This window comes from Somniosus microcephalus, chromosome 6 (assembly GCF_052327205.1).
Source record: "Somniosus microcephalus isolate GS21.2 chromosome 6, FLI_Smic_1.0, whole genome shotgun sequence".
NCBI lineage: Eukaryota > Metazoa > Chordata > Chondrichthyes > Squaliformes > Somniosidae > Somniosus > Somniosus microcephalus.
In genome coordinates this window covers 61,392,210-61,412,546 of record NC_140992.1, presented here as the reverse complement: position 1 = coordinate 61,412,546, position 20,337 = coordinate 61,392,210, and the positions used below count along the sequence as shown (strand labels likewise).

General features: G+C 47.7%; 1 protein-coding gene across 5 annotated transcripts in view; it reads left to right on the top strand.

Annotated features, from left to right (window-relative positions):
* The first annotated feature begins 18,647 nt into the window (after positions 1–18,647).
* Positions 18,648–20,337, top strand: part of actl6a (actin-like 6A) — a 34,773-nt gene continuing 33,083 nt past the window's right edge. For all 5 annotated transcript variants that reach the window (XM_085990266.1, XM_085990265.1, XM_085990268.1 and 2 more), the window contains exon 1: positions 18,648–18,813. In XM_085990266.1, coding sequence (XP_085846392.1) covers positions 18,789–18,813 — 25 coding nt within the window. In that variant the 5' untranslated portion in view covers positions 18,648–18,788. The remainder of the gene's footprint in view (positions 18,814–20,337) is intronic.

Below are 20,337 nucleotides of genomic sequence, written 5' to 3'. Positions count from 1 at the left end.
TCGATGTGGGAGATTGATGCGATTTTAACTTAATTGGCCAATTGAGTTCCAACGTGTGGGAACCCATGGCAAATGAGTTTTTCCAGTCTGGAAGTCGCCTTCGATGACGTCATCATTGCTGCTGCATTTAAGGTCTGCAACAAGCCTTGCTTCTTCTGCAGGCTGCCAACCTTTTGGCCTTTCATGCTACAGGGACCTGGAGGAAGAATGACCAGCGAGAGACCTAGGGCTGCTCTGAGGTTTGATGACGTTGCCTTGCAGGCTTTAGTTGAGGGAGCAAGAGCTCATAAAGAGGTGCCCTTCCCTTCTTCAGGGAGGAAGAAGCGTCCCCAGCAGACCAAGGCTGTGTGGATCCAAGTGCCAGAGGAGGTCAACTCATTATCAGTAACCCGCAGAACCTGGATTCAGTGCAGGAAGAGATTTCATGACCTTCTCCGCACTGGAAAAGTGAGTATGAATTTCCCATCACCCTCAATCTGATCCCCATTGCCTTTCCTCACCAGCACTCAACTTTAGCAATCTCTTCCTCCACATCCCACTTGACACTGACACCCATGCACCCTTACCCATTCCCTCTCTCTCTATGGTCACATTCACCTAACTATTCGACTATGCAGCCCTCAAACTCCCTATCACTGTGATGCTATGAAAACAACTGACAACACACAGGGAGGTCACTTGGTCTTGCCACCTCACTCCATCTTTGTCTCCTTCTAAGTATCTATGCTATGGAATCTCTGCACTCACTACTTCATTCTCACTCAACCTCCACTTGTCTCCCTCATTGCAGGAAAAGAGAGCTCACAATAAGCGAGAAAGAGCGAGGACAGGAGGAGGGCCACCCTCTATAGCCCACCTCACCCCCTGGGAGGAGGCGGTCCTGGAGATCGTAGGAGTGGAGGAAGATGCGCAAGTGGGGGACGGACAGAGGGGTGCATCACAGCAAGCTGGTGACAGAATAGTTTTCCATCTCTCTCATTGACATTGCATGAGTCGCTGATAATGATTCTGAAGCTTTAACAGATGGACTAATGATCATCTGCAATATGCAATGTGCATGTAACCTTGGCATCACATCTCTGACTCTTTCCTTTACTCCCCCACAGGACCATCGCAAGCACCCATCCCCATTAGCCAGGAGGAACAGCATGAGCCTCAAGACACCTCAGAGGAAGCTGCAACCTCTGAGGGCGCAGCATCAGCAGAATTCAGTGACCCAGCACCAGCGCTGACACACCTCGGTGGGACCATGGGACATAGAGTAGTGTTGTCACCTGGTGTATCACAGCTCACAAGTGAGCATCAGCAGATTATGGAGACAGGGACAGCAGTGGAGAGTCCTAGTCGGAGGGCGCAGGACTCTGCCAACTCGGCTCAGCTGCATGTCGACCCTCTGCCTCTGGGTCCATCCATAAGATCAGCGGTGTTGGAACTCCAGGAACAGATTCAGCAATCTCTGGCAGGTTTTGTCTCCAGGGTCGCTGCGAGTGTGGAGCGAATGGAGGAGACCATAGCGAACATCAGCAGAGCCTTTGTGGAGTCATTGGCGCATGAACGCATCACCATGGAAAGGATGGCAACCTCCATGGAGGTGATAAGTCGCCAGAGTGCAGAAAACATGGTGAGTGTTCTGAATAGAATGACATCTCTGGAGGAGCGATGGTCATCTATTGAACAGAGAAACCAGACCTTCATGGAAGTCCTTCTGAGTAGGACTGCCAGTGCAGATATGGGTCCCCATGGCCCCCCTGATGTGCAGCAAGGTGCTCTCAAGCCACTTGCAAGCGCTGAGGGGGCCCGGACCCATGAGAGGGAAGTTAGTGGCAGACATCAAGGAAGTGGGGGCTCCTCTCCAAGCACTCACACTTCCATGCCACTGCAGAGCCCTCGGTCAGAGCCCCACCAGAGTCCACACCCAACTGAGATCGGCGTCTCAACTCCTGCACAGCCGCAGGAGCAGCAGACTGTTGCCGAGCCCTCACAGGTTCGCAACCCCAGAGGACGCCTGCCAAAGGTGTCGAGACAGAAGCAGCAGGAAAGAGAGCAAGGGGCCTCCACATCTGCTGAAGCCACAGGGGAAGCACCACGTAGGAGCATGCGTAAGAGAAAGATACTGCACAAATAGTCACAAGTGTAGTCACTTGGGTGAAATTTGATGTTTTCTGTGAAAAAGCCATCAGATGAATAATGTAAATAAAAAATCTGATAGCTACTGCTGTAGTTGTGGCGTGTGTCATTTCGCGAATGGGACTTTCACATTGAGGGCTTAGGATTACTTGCAATTGTCAGTATGGTGGTCAAATTGCTAAGAATCTGCTGGTCCTTGGCCATTGTCGATGCTCAGGTAAGAAGCTGTGAGGCAAAAGTGCTTGATTGGCTAGGCTATGCAAATCTGGCCAAGATGAGTGCGTTCCTTGCATCCTGGGCAGCAATGTTCTCGCGTACTGCTGCCGCTGGTTGATGGGCCTCTGCAAGATGTTCGTTTTCGCTCTCCTCCTCCTCCTCCTTCTCCTCACCTGAGAACGATAGGTGACGATCCACTTGGTCCTCAGGAATCTGCAAGCCACGACGCTGTGCCATGTTGTGAAGTGCACAGCAAACCACGACGATTCTGGAGACCCTGGCTGCTGAGTACTGCAGGGCTCCACCTGATCTATCCAGGCATCTGAAGCGTATCTTCAGCAAACCGATGGTTTGCTCGATTATGGCTCTGGTGGACATATGGCTGGAGTTGTAGCTCTCCTCAGCTTCATTGGATGGGCTCCTCAATGGCGTCATTAACCACGTATTCCGGGGATAGCCCTTGTCTCCAAGTAGCCATCCGTTAAGTTGGTCTGGCGGACTGAATAGCGGAAGCACACTAGACTGGTGCAGTATGAAGGAGTCATGGCAACTGCCAGGGTACTTGGCACAAACATGCAAAATTTCCTTCTTGTGGTCACACACCAGCTGAACGTTAAGGGAGTGGGAGCCCTTGCGGTTGACAAAAATACCTGGATTGCGATGGGGTGCCTTAAGGGCCACATGTGTGCAGTCAATGACTCCCTGCACCCTTGGAAAGCCTGCGAGATTAGCTAATCCAACCGCACGCGCTGTGACACTTGCTTGATCCTTGGTGAAATGGATGTGATTGTGCACGATGGCAAAGAGGGCATCGGTTACCTGCGTGATGCAAGTGTGTGCGGCCGCCTGGGAGATGCCGCTGATGTCTGCTGCTGATCCCTGGAATGAGCCTGAGGCAAAAAAGTTGAGTGCGGTGGTGACTTTAATGGCCACTGGTAAGGGTTGTCCACCTGGTCCTCTGGCCTGCAGGTGTTGTTGCAGCATTGCGCAGATGTCACCCACTACCTCTCGCGAAAGTCGGAGCCGCCTTTGGCACTGCTGCTCAGACATGTTGAGGTAGCTGACCCTGTGTCTGTAGAACCTGTTTGGGGGGTATCTCCTGCGCCGACGGGCTTCCAAGCGCTGGCCCCTTCTGGCCTGTGCAGCTTCAGGTGGGTGAGCAGCAGTCTAGCGCTCCTGTTGTTGCTGCTGTTGGTGCTGCTGTTGTTCCTGGTTCTGCTGGTGCCGTGGCTGGTCTTCACCCTCATCTAATGTCCAGAAGGGAAGGAAATAAATGGCTCCCATGCTTCTGGTATATGCCTCAGTTGAGGAAGCGCTCAGTCAAGGTGGCGAGAGGGGTTTCCCAGGAGGTCACACTGGAGATGGGTGTCAGGCTCCAAACTTCCACAGCTGTGGTATGCCTTCTAAATGTTCCCCCAGACCTGAGACTACAAAGTCCTGCCACCTGCAAATGATGGCTGATCAAATCTCTTCTTTAATGGTTGACCTGGAGCTGATAGTCCAGCTGTGCTCCCGCCAGGTTTCACCGTCGTGTTTCAGAACAGGCGTGTTTCACGTGGGAAAAGGGTTAAAATCGCAAAGGCCTTTCAAAATGGCATTATAGAGGCAATTTAGTGCTTGTTAAGGGCCTTAATGGCCTATCCCGCCTCTTGGAGGCGGGACGGAGACGGGACCATTAGACGCGAATTAATGAAAATTGCTTGGAGGCGGGATGGAGGCGGGGTTGGGCCCGCACACCAGTTTTTGCAATTTTAACCCCCCACACGCCTCCAATCCCGCCTCCACGGCCCAATGAAAATTCTGCCCTATGTGTAGGAAATTGACAAAATGGATCCAGGCACACTGTTCACTGTGGTGACTGTTTAAAATACCAAGGAACACAAATTAATAGTTAGGAATTTAAGAGCAAGAAGGGAAATCTGCTGGAATGTTTTTACTAGAACAGCAATGGAGTTGTGAAGTAGGCTACTATGGAAGACCTTTGAAGCAGACAGCGTAAATGGATTCAAGAGACACTTAGATGTGCTACTGGAGAGAAAGGATTGAGAAATATGGTATAGGCTGGGTTGATCTTTGGAAAAAGAATAAACTTGTCAGGCCTTTTACTGTTCCTATTATATAATTTAGTCCTAGTAACTATGCATTTAAGGGGGTGAATTTCCACAAGGGTTCCAACTCATTTGCTGTAACTTCAGTGGAAGAGCCATTGAAAACAGCGTTCACGCTGTTTTGCCAGGGTTTCTGTGGCTCTCACACTGAAGTTGCAGAAGAGGAGCAGGAGAACCTCTATGGTAGCGCCTTTGTTTCCTGCACATTAAATATAGTCTGATTGAAGCTGGAGTTTTCCGTTGATATATTTTACAGTTTCATGAAATAAACAAGTGTATATTGTAATGCCCATTCTTGCTCAGGCTGCATTTCACAGCAATAACTTTATTTAATATAACAGAGACATTGGCCACGATATTGACAGCGGCGGGTTGCGTAGGCGGTGGTGGGGGTGGGGGGGTGTTTCGCATGCTGTGGAGTTCCACAGCATGCGTCTTTTTTTTCCAACAGGTTCCCCGCCTGGAAGCCAATGTTGTCTTAAACAAACTTCTGTTTGTTCACTTGAGTAGTAACGAGTTTAGCCTTCTGGTTATAATCATCTTATTCTTTAACTTCAGCATAGAAAGCAATTTACAAGCAGAATATAGTCACAGATAGAGCACCTGAACCAGGCATGGGTCGTTTTTGTGCTGCCTGAACAAAGGAAAAAGCTTACATTTATACACTGTTTTCTTCTCAAACTGGAGCAGGCATTGCCTAATATGGTAGTCTCTGGCTACTGCATAGTCCAGAGACACAAGTCTGCATTTTCTTCAATGTACATCAACAACGTTAGAAGCCCATAAAAACATTGTGGTCTTGCTGTGGTAAAATATCCAAGGCCGGTTGGTTGCAAAGCTGTTGCTAAGTGAAATCCATGTCTCTCTCTCACTCTCTCTCCAATGATACCAACCACATTTTTTCCCTATATCAAATGAACTAAACATGAACACCTTTCAAAAGCTGAATTAACCAAGTTCCATATGCCAACACTTGGCTCCCTGTCGGGCGGGGAACACTCTGGAGGAGGCCATAGCCACAGGAGCAGGTGAAGAACCTGCTGCTGCGATAGTGGGAGCATGGGTGGGGGGGTGTCCGAATCTTGGTGGGTCCAATCCCCGATCCTGGGGGCTGGTCCGATCCCCCATATCGGGGGGTCAGATCCCAAGGTGGGGGGCTGGGTCCCTGATCCGGGGGGTCTTTATATTGCGGGGGTGGGGTGCGGTTCGATGGCAGGGAAGAAGGTAGCTTGGTGGGCTGAGAGCAAGCACTCCTGTTCCCCCTGGCCCACAAGCAGTGCTGTAAAGGCACTTAACTTTTTCCACAAAGCTGTCCTCGCCTCCCTTGAGCAGCCTGTTTTATCAAAGCCCGGAAACCTAGCCGGCCAAGGTTAAACCTGTAAGGCAGGTTAAATGTGAGGCTCCCAATCTCATTATAATATTTAAATGAACAACCCGCCCCTGTCCCGCCTCCGTTAAATCCGGAAGTGGGTGGGTTGGAGGCAGGTTGGGGTTGGGTTTGAGATTTTAAAAATGTTTACATCTCACCCGACCCCAACCCACCCTTTTTGGGGGAGTAAAATTACCCCCATTGAGACTAGAAGGCAAGCTCTGAGCTCTTGGTACAAAACTGGCCAGCATGCCATCTGGTGAATAAAAAATTCCATTACATCTTCTGTAGTGTATGTAACTGTTCTACCTTTAAGAGAACTATTGTATGTAACCGTTCACCTTTAAGAGAACTATTTTAGGTGTGGCACTACTTTATCTTGGCTGCTGTATACTGTAATACCGACGGTGACCACACCGGTATTTAAGTGCTGTGTCAGGATTTATTGGGCAGATTCGCCCTGACCTTCGAATAGTAAAGTCCTGTTAAAGTTACTCTTGTAGTCTGTGTATTAATTCGCCATAATACCTACAGACTTTACAGTGGCGACGAGTTCGATCTTACCCTACGGCAACAATACTTCCGAAGCAGTCAACGAGCGTCAAGAAGAGGCACCCGCCCTCGTCGTTCTGCTGAGAGAAAACTCGAGTCTGCAGAGCAAGGAAAAAGGAAGAATTCAGACACGAAGCCTTCCATCAGCAACAGGCACTGATTGTCCCTTCTGCCACGGTGGTGAGTGAGCCGATCAGCACGAGAAGCAAGTCGGCCACGGTGACTGTGAGTAAAGGGAAAATAAAAAAATAAACGGAGGATAAGGGCGGTGAACTCGACCACGGTCGGGGGAAAGGAGCCGGAGCGAAGTCGGGCCCAGAGGCACTGAGACTGGGGCAGCGTGGAGCACGGAAGCCGCGGTACAAGCGGGCTGGGAGACGCAACGGCATCGTGAGACAGCTAGACCGCGACCGGCGAAAAAGGCCGGGCAGCTACCGAGGCCACGAGGCACTGCGACCGGGATCGTAAGGCGCGGGAAGATATAAAAATAAATAAACCGCGGGGAACTCAGCCGCAGCCGGGGAGGAAAGCACCGGACTGCGAGAGGGCTGGGAGGCGCGATTGGAGTGAAAAAGGCCGGGCAGCGACCGAGGCCACGAAGCGCTGCGACCGGGATCGTAAGGCGCGGGAAGATATAAAAATAAATAAATCACGGAGAACTCAGCCGCAGCCGGGGAGGAAAGCACCGGACTGCGAGAGGGCTGGGAGGCGCGATTGGAAGCCGCTGAGGGAGAGACAGAGCCCGAGCGAGCGGGAGAGACAGAGCCCGAGCGAGGGAGACTGAGCGAGATCCAGCCAGCGGCTGAAACTGTTCGCCGTCAACGGGTTGTACCCAGCGCCGGTTGCCCTGCCGAGAAAAGGGAACAACAGAGCCCGAGCGAGGGAGACTGAGCGAGATCCAGCCCAGTGGCTGAAACTGTTCGCCGTCAACGGGTTGTACCCAGCGCCGGTTGCCCTGCCGAGAAAAGGGAACAAGGAACGCACTGAAGCTGACGCGCAGGCTGCGAACCCCGAAAGCCAGCGGTCGTCGCCCGAGGGAAAAGCTTACCCCTCCCGCGAGGGGAAGAAACGCGGGAAGCCGCCAGTAGGCGGGGAAGACGACAGAAGCGGGAAACCGCCATTTTGAAAGTGGGCGGGGGAAGAAGACAAGCGCGGGAAACCGCCATTTTGAAAAAAAAGTTAAAGAAAAATTTCGTGTTTGTTTCGCAGAAAGATAGTGAGAGATAGTGAAGATGCCTAAGCATGGTAACATCAACAACTTCGATTCCGAGGTGGAAGATTGGGCCACGTACGTAGAACGTATCGAGATATATTGTGAGGCCAATAAGATAGCAGATGATGATAAAGCTCTCACCTTATTAAACGCAATGGGGGCAAAGACATACGGGCTATTGAAGCATCTTCTATCTCCAGATAAACCAACGGATCAGACTTTCGCTAATATTGTTGCTGTCCTGAAGGATCATTTGAACCCCACACCACTGATGTTGGCGGAACGATTCAAATTCTATGCGAGAACGCAACGGAAAGAGGAAAGCAACGCGGAATACTTGGTCGAACTGCGTAGACTAGCGAAATACTGCCAGTTTGGGGAAAATCTGACAGAGGCATTGAGAGACAAGTTCGTGTGCGGGTTGTCGAAGGAAGGAACACAAAAGCATCTGCTAGAAGAGAACGATCTCACACTTGATAAGGCTGTCCTTATTGCAGCATCGCACGAAGCCGCAGCGAGAGGCACAGCGGAAATGCAGCTGAAGGCAGCGGTACTCAGTGTGGATCAAATTACTTCGGGTACATCGAAATGTTATCGTTGTGGGAAGACAACACACGACCAGAACCAATGCTGGTTTAAAAACCAGGAATGTAGAAAATGTGGCAAACTTGGTCACATAGCTAAGGTATGCCGGTCAGGAAAGAAGACCAACAACAACAAAAAAAAGTCACCGCAGGAAAAGTACAATAAGGTACACAAGGTGGCTGAGAAGAGTTCAGATGAACAGAATTCGGATTCAGACCCAACCGTTCAGGAACTGGGTAGTCTGAGAATTCACAATGTGAGTAAGGAAGCTGACCTGCAAACTATCTGGGTCATGCTAAAAATAGCCGGAGTCCAAGTGAAAATGGAATTGGACACAGGATCAGCCCTATCTGTCATAAATCGAAGGGATTACAACGGCTATTCTCACACATACCCTTGAGAGATACCAAGATCGTATTGCAGACATACACGGGGCAGAAATTATACCCCATGGGAAAGATAAAAGTCAAGGTGAGAGACAGGGGCAAAGAACACCAAGGAATGTATTTATATGTACTACCTGAGGGAGGTCCACCACTTCTGGGACGGGAGTGGATCTGGGAAATAAACATGGAATGGCACTATTTAAAAGCAATAATGAGTGAGAACTCGGTGAAGACAATCAGCTCAGACTCTGAAACGGATGACGATAAGACCAGCCCAGGTGCGAAAGACAAGTTTAAAATGGACTTGCTGACTAAGGTTGGAAAAACGAAGGAGTGCATAAATGCTTATGCTTCAGAGGAGAACAAAGTTTCAGAACAGAATTCCACTGAACAACAACAACATAGTTTGACAGAGAACTCTGGGTCTGTCCAGTTTACAGATATGCACAATTCTGAGGAACACCGGGCTCGAACTCAACTCCATTTCAAATTACAACAGCAATTAGAACAATTGAGTTGCCGTCTCGAACAAGAGATGAAAGCAATGAAAAAGTTCTGTGACACAGAGTGGGAGAACCTGGAAAGACAACAGAAACAGCTGATGGAGAAAAAGGAGCAGGAGCACACAAACCGTCGGGGCAAGGAGGCCAAACGAATCAAAGCTGATTCGGTTTCAGAAGGTGCGTGCTTTAATCTGGTGGAGCAAGAGGTTCAGCAACTGAAAGCGCTTGTTAGCGGATTGCAGGCAGAAAAGACTGATTTGGTCGCCATGAACTCCGAGCTCCTACTGAAGTTGGGTGCAGCATCACCGGACGATTCAAGTGGGGAAATTCGAATGGTGGAGGCTGCGGATGATGGCGAAGTAGAAACAGCAAAGGAGCCCCAGGGCAAGGTTATAAACAGCCCTGCAGCTACTGGGAAACGTATGAGGTCAGAAGAGTTAACGGTCAGCCAACTCTTTCATATGCTGAAGGACACGACTCTGAAATGGGAACAAATTGAACAGGAGTTTAAATCTTCAAAGGAGAGGGGTTTGGAGCTCCCAAAAGTTATTGAAATAGCTGAGGTTGCAACACAGACTGAGAAGATGGCAGCAGAGCAACCCTTGGATGCCAAAAGTACGCTGACTCACGTCAATGTTGAACAACAGAAGGTTGAAACAGCTGCTGCAGTAGAAGGATTGAATAGTCCGATCAACCAATCTCCGAATGAAGTTGAAGTATTGAAATCACAAATGACGTCATTAGTAAAAGACTTGCAGGAAGCCCAGAAAAAGCTGGATGAAGCTGAACGCCTGAAGAAGTCTCTTCAGGAAAGATGTCTGGATTTGGAACAAAAGCTGGCTAATGTCCAGCTGGGTATGGAGGAAATAGAAGACCCTCTCACTGGCCTAGCTCAAGATGACACCGAATATTACCATGACCTGTTGGACGACATCGAATATTACGATGACCTGTTCTGCCCAGCTTGTGATGAAAACTCCCAAAGTGCAGAAACCATGAAGAATCACAAAAAGTCTAAGGAACATCGGGAGATGGTGGCGCTACTACGGAAAAAGGAGGACGAGAAGGAGGAACTGTGCATGCAGCTGGCAGCTGACAGTGGAGCCCAGAGAGTCTCCAAGAAGCAGAAAAGGAAAAGACGAAGCAGAAGATGATGATCATCTGGACCATCATCATCACTACTAGATCACGCACGGGGTCCCTTCGAAAGGAGCCAAATCAGTTTGGAAGTAGAAAAACTTCCCAAGGTACTCAAGTTTTTACAAGCCAACAATGCTGGTTCAGAAGGACGGAAGTTCAAGCTGTTAAGTCCAGTGAAGGACTATTGGATGAGTCACTCCAGCAACGTGAACCGACTACACCACAGGGAACTGCTACACCACTGAGGTGTTGTCAGGACCGAGTCAAGAAGCACAGAAGGCGCATCCACCGAGATTGAATCTGTGAACTGTTTTCCGCAGAGACTGAATCTATGAACTGTTTCCCGCAGAGACTGAATCTGTGAACTGTTTCCGCAGAGACTACATCTGTGAACTGTTTTAACATGAAGTTGGATATATGTTATGATGTTATGTTTAATGGGGAATAAGTATGTTGTAAGCTAAAAAGGGAGGATTGTAGTGTATGTAACTGTTCTACCTTTAAGAGAACTATTGTATGTAACCGTTCACCTTTAAGAGAACTATTTTAGGTGTGGCACTACTTTATCTTGGCTGCTGTATACTGTAATACCGACAGTGACCACACCGGTATATAAGTGCTGTGTCAGGATTTATTGGGCAGATTCGCCCTGACCTTCGAATAGTAAAGTCCTGTTAAAGTTACTCTTGTAGTCTGTGTATTAATTCGCCATAATACCTACAGACTTTACATCTTCCCTTTCTCAAAAAAAGCTATTACACTCCATAACATAACAAGTTTATTAGTTGTTTTGCTGAGAGTGCTCAACCTGCCGCAAATTGCATTTTTTTGTTGCAAACTTTGCAGCCTTAGAAAATACAAAAACATCAATATTGCCACTGTTTCGTTGAGATTAAATGGTGAAAAACTAATGGATCACAAGATAATTACAGATGAGGAACTTGATTGTGCCCATCTTAATTCATTCATTCAGAATGATCCTAAAATTCCCTCACCGCAGCGTACAATTGTTTCATAAATGATTTCAGGGTTTTCACATGTATTACTCGATTTAGAATTCTATTCCATGATCACCCTTTGTGTGAAAAATTATCTGGTTTCAGCCCTAAGTTTACCTTTCACTAGTTTGATTCTGTGTCCCTCAGCCCAATTCTCGCAATTTAATTTAAAGTAATATTTTTGATTTACCTGTTCTATTCCCTTAACTATCTTATGTAACTCAATCATCTCTCAAATGTCTCCTTTCCAGGATAAAAAAGCTCAGCTTTCTCTAATTTTTCCTCATAATTTTGACCTTTGACACCAGGGGTTATCCTTGCCCTGCCTCCAGCCATTGAATGCCTTTTTTTCTTGTCAAACTGCATGTAATATTCAAGGTGCAGTCTGACTAAAGCATTATAAAATTTGATCACTACCTCCTCTCACTTATATTCTATCTATTCTATTGGCTATGTAGTTCAGCATCCTATTGGCTTTCTTGACTACTCAACCACACCCTCACCTCTACCTTTCATACCCTGGTCCTCATTAAAACCATTACTCTCCCTCACCCTGGCTATTCCCCTTGGTACGGCCCTCATCTCCGCTCCCTTAAGTTCAAGGGACACAGATTTGAATGGATATGGTGGACATCTGGTTTAGCCATTCACTGCCAAATCGTGCTGGACCACATAAAGCATTATCAGTCTATTCCAAGATCATCCTGGAATGCAAAGATAACCCCTGGCTTCTTTTCTCTACTGCAAACTGTCTTCTTAAACCCATCTCCCCTCTCTCCTCCACCTTCACCTCTAACAACAAGTGTGAGAAGTTCATGGACTTCTTTGCCACTAAGTTTGAGACCGTCTGATCAGCTGCCTCTGCCACTTCCCTCCCTTCCCCTACCCCATCGGGCCAAACTTCGTCCAACTGCCCTAGACCAGAGCTCTCATCTTTCTCCAGTTTCTCTCCGATCGCCCCTCATGCCCTCTCTGAGCTCATCTTGTCCATGAGACCCACTTCCTGCTCCCTTGACCCTATTCCCACTAAACTGCTGACCACCCAACGTCCTTTCCTGGCTCCCATGTTAGCTGATATTGTTAATGGTTCTCTCTCCTCAGGTACTGTCCCCCTCCCCTTCAAATTTGCCGTCATCACCCCTCTCCTCAAAAAACCAACCCTTGACTCCTCCATCCTTGCAAGCTACCGCCCCATCTCCAACCTCCCTTTCTTTTCCAAAGTCTTTGAACGTGTTGTCACTTCCCAAATCTGTGCCCATCTTTCCCGCAACTCCATCTTTGAATTCCTCCAATCAGGTTTCTGCCTCTGCCATAGTATCGAAACAGCTCTCATCAAAGTCACAAATGACATCCTATATGATTGTTACAAAGGTAAACTATCCCTCCTCATCCTTCTCGACCTGTCTGCCAGCTTTAACACGGTTGACCACACCATCCTCCTCCAACGCCTCTCCACCGTTGTCCAGCTGGGTGGGACTGGACTCGTTTGGTTCCATACTTATCTATTTAATCGTAGCCAGAGAATCACCTACAATGCCTTCTCTTCCCGTTCCCACCCTGTTACCTCTGGTGACCCCCGAGGATCTATTTCTTATCTATATCTGCCCCTTGGTGACATCATCCGAAAACACAGCGTCAATTTCCACATGTACGCTGACAACACCCAGCTGTACCTCACCACCACCTCTCTTGACCCCTCCACACTCTCTAAATTGTCAGACTGCTTGTCCGACATCCAGTACTGGATGAGCAGAAATTTCCTCCAACTAAATATTGGGAAGACCGAAGCCATTGGCCCAGAAATTCGGGTCGGAGGCTTTCCGCGGGTGCAAGCCCCCGACCTGCACTTACCTAGCATGCCAGCCGTTGTGCTGTGGGCCCGCGTGGGATTCCGATCCTGGGCCTCCTCCAGCTGAACACAATTCAGCCCCAAAAATCACTAAAACTTCAAATAATTTTTTTTTTTAAATCACATTTTTAAAATAACTATAAATTACATAAAATAACTATTTTAAACAATAATTTAAATTTTTGAAAAAATTACTTACAGTTTCTAACGGAGCTAAAAATAAACTTACCTTCTTTAAAGTATTTAAAAATAAACCTGTGGAAAAAATGTTTTAATTTAACTTAATTCACCACTTACCTTGTTAAAAGCAGGCCTTGCAACTGCTTTTTACAAGCGTAGCTCCTGGAGACTTACCCTCCCGGAGAAAGCTGCTAAAAAAACAGAAGTTCCAGGTGTACGCGCTGCCTCTCCAGCGCACGCGTTCGACCTGTGAACCCCTTCCTTTAAGGGAACGGAAGTTCCGGTTTCCCGCGCATGCGCAGTGCACGCACGAAACCGGCACTTTCGTTGGGCCTACGCGTGAATACCCAGCGAGTACTCACCTGTGGGGACCCGAATTTCTGGCCCATTACCTTCAGTCCCCGTCACAAACTCTGTTCCCTAGCCACTGACTCCATCCCTCTCCCTGGAAACTGTCTGAGGCTGAACCAGACTTTTCGCAACCTTGCTGTCATATTTGACCCCGAGATGAGCTTCCGATCACATATCCGCGCCATCACTAAGACTGCCTATTTCCACCTCCGTAACATTGCCCGACTTCGCCCCTGCCTCAGCTCATCTGCTGCTGAAACCCTCATCCATGCCTTTGTTACCTTTAGACTTGACTATTCCAAAGCACTCCTCGCCAGCCTCCTACGTTCTACCCTCTGTAAACTTGAGGTCATCCAAAACCCTGCTGCCCGTGTCCTGACTCGCACCAAGTCCCAATCACCCATCACCCCTGTGCTTGTTGACCTACATTGGCTCCTGGTTAAGCAACACCTTGATTTTAAAATTCTCATCCCTGTTTTCAAATCCTTCCATGGCCTCGCCACTCCTATCTCTGTAATCTCCTCCAGCCCCACAACCCTCCGAGACATCTGCGCTCCTCTAATTCTGGCCCTTTGAGCATCCCTGATTATAATTTCTGCATCACTGATGGCCGTGACTTCAACTGCCTTGGCCTTAAGCTCTGGAATTCCCTCCCTAAACCTCTCTGCCTCTCTACCTCTCTTTTCTCCTTTAAGATGCTCCTTAACACCTACTTCTTTCTGCCCTAATATCTCCTTATGTGGTTCGGTGTCAAATTTTGTTTTATAACACTCCTATGAAGTGCCTTGGGGTGTTTTACTACGTTAATTGCGCTATATAAATACAAGTTGTTGTTGTTGCTGCTCTGCACTGGTTGGACCTGTGGAGCACCAAGTCTACGAAGCTCCCTTTCTGCTTCATCCTGAGCTATTTCAACATCGTTCATGGAGTATGTGCGCCCTATTTTTCTTTCTATGTGTAACGCTTGTCTGCATTAAGTTTCATCTGTTGTTGTTCCGTTTACTTGTATATTTTGTCCAAATCATTCCTGAGCTGCCTCTTTCAATTCTACTGCCCCATTTAATTTGGTATCATTTGCAAGCTTGATTACTTTGCATTGAGATTCTGAATCCAGGTTTTTTTTAATGTAAATTAGAAATAGTAGTGGTCCCAACACTTAATTCAGGGAAACCCACTCAAAACTTCCCCCCACCCCCCCACCCTGACATAACTCCCCTAATGAGTACTCTTTGGGAGCGATTTTGCTGGCGCTCAGGGGTCGGGTTTGGAGGCGGGACTGCTGGCAAAATCAAAAAGATTGGCAGCGGGTCCCAAACCCACTTCCAACCCGCCTCCAATCAATCTTCCCGGGAGTCGAGTCCTCGATTTGCGCAGGGACCCGACTCCTAGCGGCGGGAAGAGGATTATAGCCACTTAACTGCTTGTTAACAGGTAGTTAACAGGCAGTTAAGAGGCTTTTTCCAATTTTGCCAGGACGACTGCGGGCTTCCCAATGTCCAGACACCACGCCAGGTAACTGTGGCATGTTGTGAGTCTGCTGTAATGTTTCTTCATTGACGACAGCTGCAGAAGCGGTGTGAAGGATCCAACTGGTGAGTTTCAGAGGTAAGGAAATGCTGTGAAAATAATTTTTAATGTATGTAGACATTTCTGTAGGTAATAAGTTTTGAAGTGTTTGTGTAGTACCAGCTCATTGGGAGAACATCTCTCGCCAGTGAGAGATCGCTTCTGTAACCTCACCTGCAGCTGCCATCTGTTTTATCCTAAGGAGAGAGTCTCTGGAGAGCCTGGGTGCAAGGGCTCACCTTTCTACAGTGTTTGGCAATGTTTGCAGCACCTCAATGCTGTTAAAACACTGAAAAAGCATCTGTCAAACAAATATGAGTGTGTCCCCTTTAAGAAAACCGGCAGATGACGCGTCATCAAATGACGTCATCTGACACCGAAGCCCGCAGGGCGGGCTTAACAAGGCCAATTGATGCAAAATAGCGTCTGTGCATCGGGCGTCGTTGGGGGTGGGATCGGAACCCACAAGTCAGCTGACCCGCTCCCAACTTGTCTCTTCAGGTAAGATCACGGCCATGGTTTCCTACCCTATAGGCAGTTTCTTTATCCATTCCCAAGGTTTACCCTGAATCCCCACAGCTTTGAGTTTAACTAATAACATTTTGTGTGGAATTTTGTCATTTGGCCACTTACTCCCATAGCTACTTCATGACAGCTAATTTTACTTCGGGTCCTTAGTTACCACCAAGAGAGGCAGAAGCTCTACCTGTTTAGGTTGGATTCAGAGCCAGATCTCAATGGTAAACTGGTAGATTTTTTGCCTGTTACCCAATATCCCAAGAGCATAATTCATTTTTTTTTTATCTGAAGAAGGACAGATTTCATCATTGTGTTTGTGGTCTAATTTTATTTTGTTATGGAGAGGTGTAATCTTGAATTATAATTAGGGAGTATTTTTTATTTTTGTAGTGTTGAATACAAATTATCTGCGTTCAAGTATAGTTCAAACTTCATATGGTTTCTGAAAGCTTCATCAAAATTTTTTATGGCATTTAAAAAATGGTGACTGTAATTATGTGAATTTCTCGTAATAGTTTGAAGACTCATAGCCATAGCAATGTGTTTCTGTGCAAGTTAGACACATGGCTGATTAAAAGAAAACTGTTGTTCCCCAGTGATCTGTCCTGGGGCCTCAACTTTTCAGCATATTTATTAATGACTTAGATCAAGGAATAGAAAGCTGTATATATCCAAGTTTTCAGATGACACTAAATTAGGAGGGACAGTAAGTAGTGCAGGTGGGAGCAGGGAGTTGCAAAGGGACAGAGACAGATTGAGTGAGTAAAACTATTGCAGATGGAGTTCAATGTGGGCAAGTATGAGGTCATCCACTTTGGAGCTAAGAAAAATAAATCAGAGTATTTTCTAATTGCTGAGAAACTAGGTACTGTAGAGGAGCAAAGAGATTTGAGAGTCCAAGTACACAAATCATTTAAAACTATTGGACAGGTATAAAAGGTAATCGAAAAGGCTAAAGAAATGTTAGCCTTTATCTCTAGGAGCCTGGAACACAAACGGGAGGAGGTAATGCTTCAGTTGTATAGAGCCTTGGTCAGACCCCATCTGGTTTACTATGTTCATTTTTGGACACTGCACCTCAAGAAGGGTATATTGGCATTGGAGGGGTGCATTGCAGATTCACCAGAATGATACTGAGGCTTGGAGGGCTAAATTATGAGGACAGGTTGCATACACTTGGCTTGTATTCCCTTGAGTACAGAAGATTGAGGGGTAATCTGTTTGAGGTGATTAAAATGTTAAAAGGATTCGATAGGGTAGATACAGAGAAATGATTTCCTCTGGTGGAAGAATGAAGAATGAGGGGACGTAATTTTAAAATTAGAGCTAGGGGTATCAGGAAGCATCTTTTCACACAAAGGATAGCAGATATCTGGATTTCTCTCACCCAAAGGCTGTGGATGCTGGGACAATTGGAGATTTCAAGACTGAGATTGATACATTTTTGTTAGTTAAAGGTATCAAGGGATATGGAGCTAAGGCGGGCAGATGGGGTTGAGTTACAGATCAGCCATGATCTAATTGAATGGTGGAGCAGGCTCGAGCGGCTGAATGGCTTACTCCTGTTCCAATGACAAAGCAGCTGAAGATGGTTAAGTTGAGGACAATTTTCTGAAGGGCACCTGCAGTGTTTTCCTGGGCCTGCAATGACTGTCCTCCAACAACCACCTTACTTTGTGTCAGTAATGGCTCAATTTTGCTTGGACTTGTTGGTCATATGGTGCCTTGATAAACGGGAAAAAAAGACTTGCATTTATATAGCGCCTTTCACGACCATCAGACGTCCCAAAGCGCTTTACAGCCAATGAAGTACTTTTAGAAGTGTAGTTACTGTTGTAATGTAATGTAATGTTGTAATGTAGGAATCGCTCAGGCCAACATCCCCAGCATCGAAGCTTTGACCACGCTCGATCAGCTCTGATGGACGGGTCACATCGTCCGCATGCCCGATATGAAACTCCCAAAACAAGCGCTCTACTCGGAGCTCCGACACAGCAAGAGAGCCCCAGGTGGGCAGAGGAAACACTTCAAGGACACCCTCAAAGCCGCCTTGAAAAAGTGCAACATCCCCACCGACACCTGGGAATCCCTGGCCCAAGACCGCACAAAGTGGAGGAGGAGCATTCGGGAAGGCGCCGAACACCTCGAGTCACTTCGCCGGGAGCAAGCGGAAGTCAAGCACAAGCAGGGCAAGGAGCGTACGTCAGCCCAAGCACCCCACCCACCCGCCCCTTCAACCGCCGTCTGCCCCACCTGTGACAGAGACTGTAGGTCCCGCATTGGACTCATCAGTCACCTGAGAGCTCATTTTTAATGTGGAAGCAAGTCAACCTCGGTTCCAAGGGTCTGCCTGAGAAGAATGTAGGAATACAGTGCAGCTACTCATGTTTATCTTATTCCCCCCTCAAGTCCCGCTTCTGAGACTTGAACACAAAAATCTATGCTGACACTCCAGTGTAGTACTGAGTTAGTAGGAGGTGCCATCTTTTGGATGAGACGTTAAACTGAGGCCCTGTCTGCTCTCTTAGGTGGACGTAAAGGATCTCATGGCACTATTTTGAAAAGCAGGGGAGTTATACTCAGTATCCTGGCCAATATTGATCCCTCAATCAACATCAGTAAAACAGATTATCTTATCTTTATCACTTTGCTGTTTGAGGGAGCTTGCTGTGCACAAATTGGCTGCCATCTTTCCTACATTAAAAAATAGTGACTACACTTTAAAAGTAGCTGTAAATTGGCTGTAAAGCGCTTTGGGGCGTCCTGAGGTATGAAAGCCGCTATCTAAATGTTAGTCTTTCTTGCCCTCTCTTATCACGCTTTAAAGTGTTATCTCTGAGAACCACTATATTTTCTTCAGGGCTCTCTCAAACTGGCTGCCCAGATTTGAGTGATGCGGGAGGGGAACGCGAGGTCTATGCCTATTGGTTGGAGAGATAGTCACTCAAGCCTCGCCCCGCCCCCAGCCGCTCCTGATTGGCTGGGGCCGGCCATTAGCAGCTCTTTGTTGGGCAGGAGCAGTTTTCTGGGCTCAGGATCCGGCGCTTGGCCCAGCGGAACATCAGCGGCCTTGAGAGATCGGCAGGGACCGTTCCCGGAGACGTGGGTGTTGCGAGTGGAGGAGGGATGAGCGGCGGCGTGTATGGAGGAGGTGAGCGAGCAGCAGGCACGGCACGGTCCCAGGCTGGGGTTGTGCATGCGGCTCTAGGCCCAGCTCGGCGGGGCCCCTCCCCGGAGGGAGTAGGGCGTCTGTGAGAGCGGGAAGGACACAGAGACAGGGCATCAGGTCCTAGCCAGCTCCGTTCACACAGAGAGTTACCAGCAGTTCATCTCATCCACTGTCTCCACTAAAGTCACAGACCCAATACTTGATTTACCTGTCACTCACATCGGTTTGTCTAATAAACTTCTTTCTGAAAGAAAGAAAGAAACTGATACGATGCATTGAGTACTGTTAGAAACTAACCCAGAAGAAAAACCTGCAGCTTTAGGTCTAAAGGTTGGAGACTTCATATATACGAATGAATGAAAGGTGTTTAAAGTTGGAAATGTCTTAACCTTACTGGATCTTAAACTGGTCAATTTGTTAGTGTAAGTTTTGCAAAAGCCTATAGTTCTTCTCCCCTCTTTTTTAGCACCTGATCCAACCGGTCGCTCTTCAGCTGTTTGCAAACGGGTCGCATCACTGCTGTGCCTGATCGTGTCCTTGCACACATTTTACAACCGGAGTCACTTGATCGTAATCAAGAGTAGGAACCTGGCTGATTTTACAGTTCTTTAGCCCAAAGGGCGCTGAGACTGTAGTAGAACCACGCTGGCTGAGAATAAGTAATTTAGCACAGACCTGAATCTCTGACCTTCTGGTCAGTTCCATACCAGGTAGTGAATTCACCAACAGAACAGTGGGAAACTCTCAACTGCAGGTTCTTTGTTTTCTTTTTGATGTCTCCTCCGCCTTCATCCAACAACAAGTGCGAAGAGCTCATTGACTTCTTTGACACTAAGATTGAGACCTTCCAATCAGCTATCTCTGCCACTTCCCTCCCTTCCCCTAGCCCACTGGACCAAACTTCCTCTAAGGTTCCCCTGCCCTAGACCTGAACTCTCATCTTTCTCCAGTTTTTCTCCGATCGCCCCTCTCTGAGCTCATCTTGTCCATGAGACCCACTTCCTGCTCCCTTGACCCTATTCCCACTAAACTGACCACCCAACTTCCTTTCCTTGCTCGCATGTTAGCTGATATTGTTAACGGTTCTCTCTCCTCAGGTACTGTCCCCCTCCCCTTCAAATCTGCTGTCATCACCCTTCTTAAAAAAACCAACCCTTGACCCCTCCTTCCGTCCTTGGAAACTACCACCCCATCTCCAACTCCCTTTCCTCTTAAGTCCTTGAACATGTCGCCTCCCAAATTCATGCCCATCTTTCCCGGAACTCCATGTTTGAATCCCTCCAATCAGGTTTCTGCCCCGCCACTGTACTGAAACGGCTCTTTTCAAAGTCACTAATGACATCCTATGTGACTGTGACAAAGGTAAACAATCCCTCCTTTCTCGACCTTCTCCAGCGTTTGACACGGTTGACCACACCATCCTCCTCCGTCATCGGCCAGCTGGGTAGGGACTGCACTCGCCTAGTTCCACTCTTGTCTATCTAATCATAGCCAGAGAATCACCTG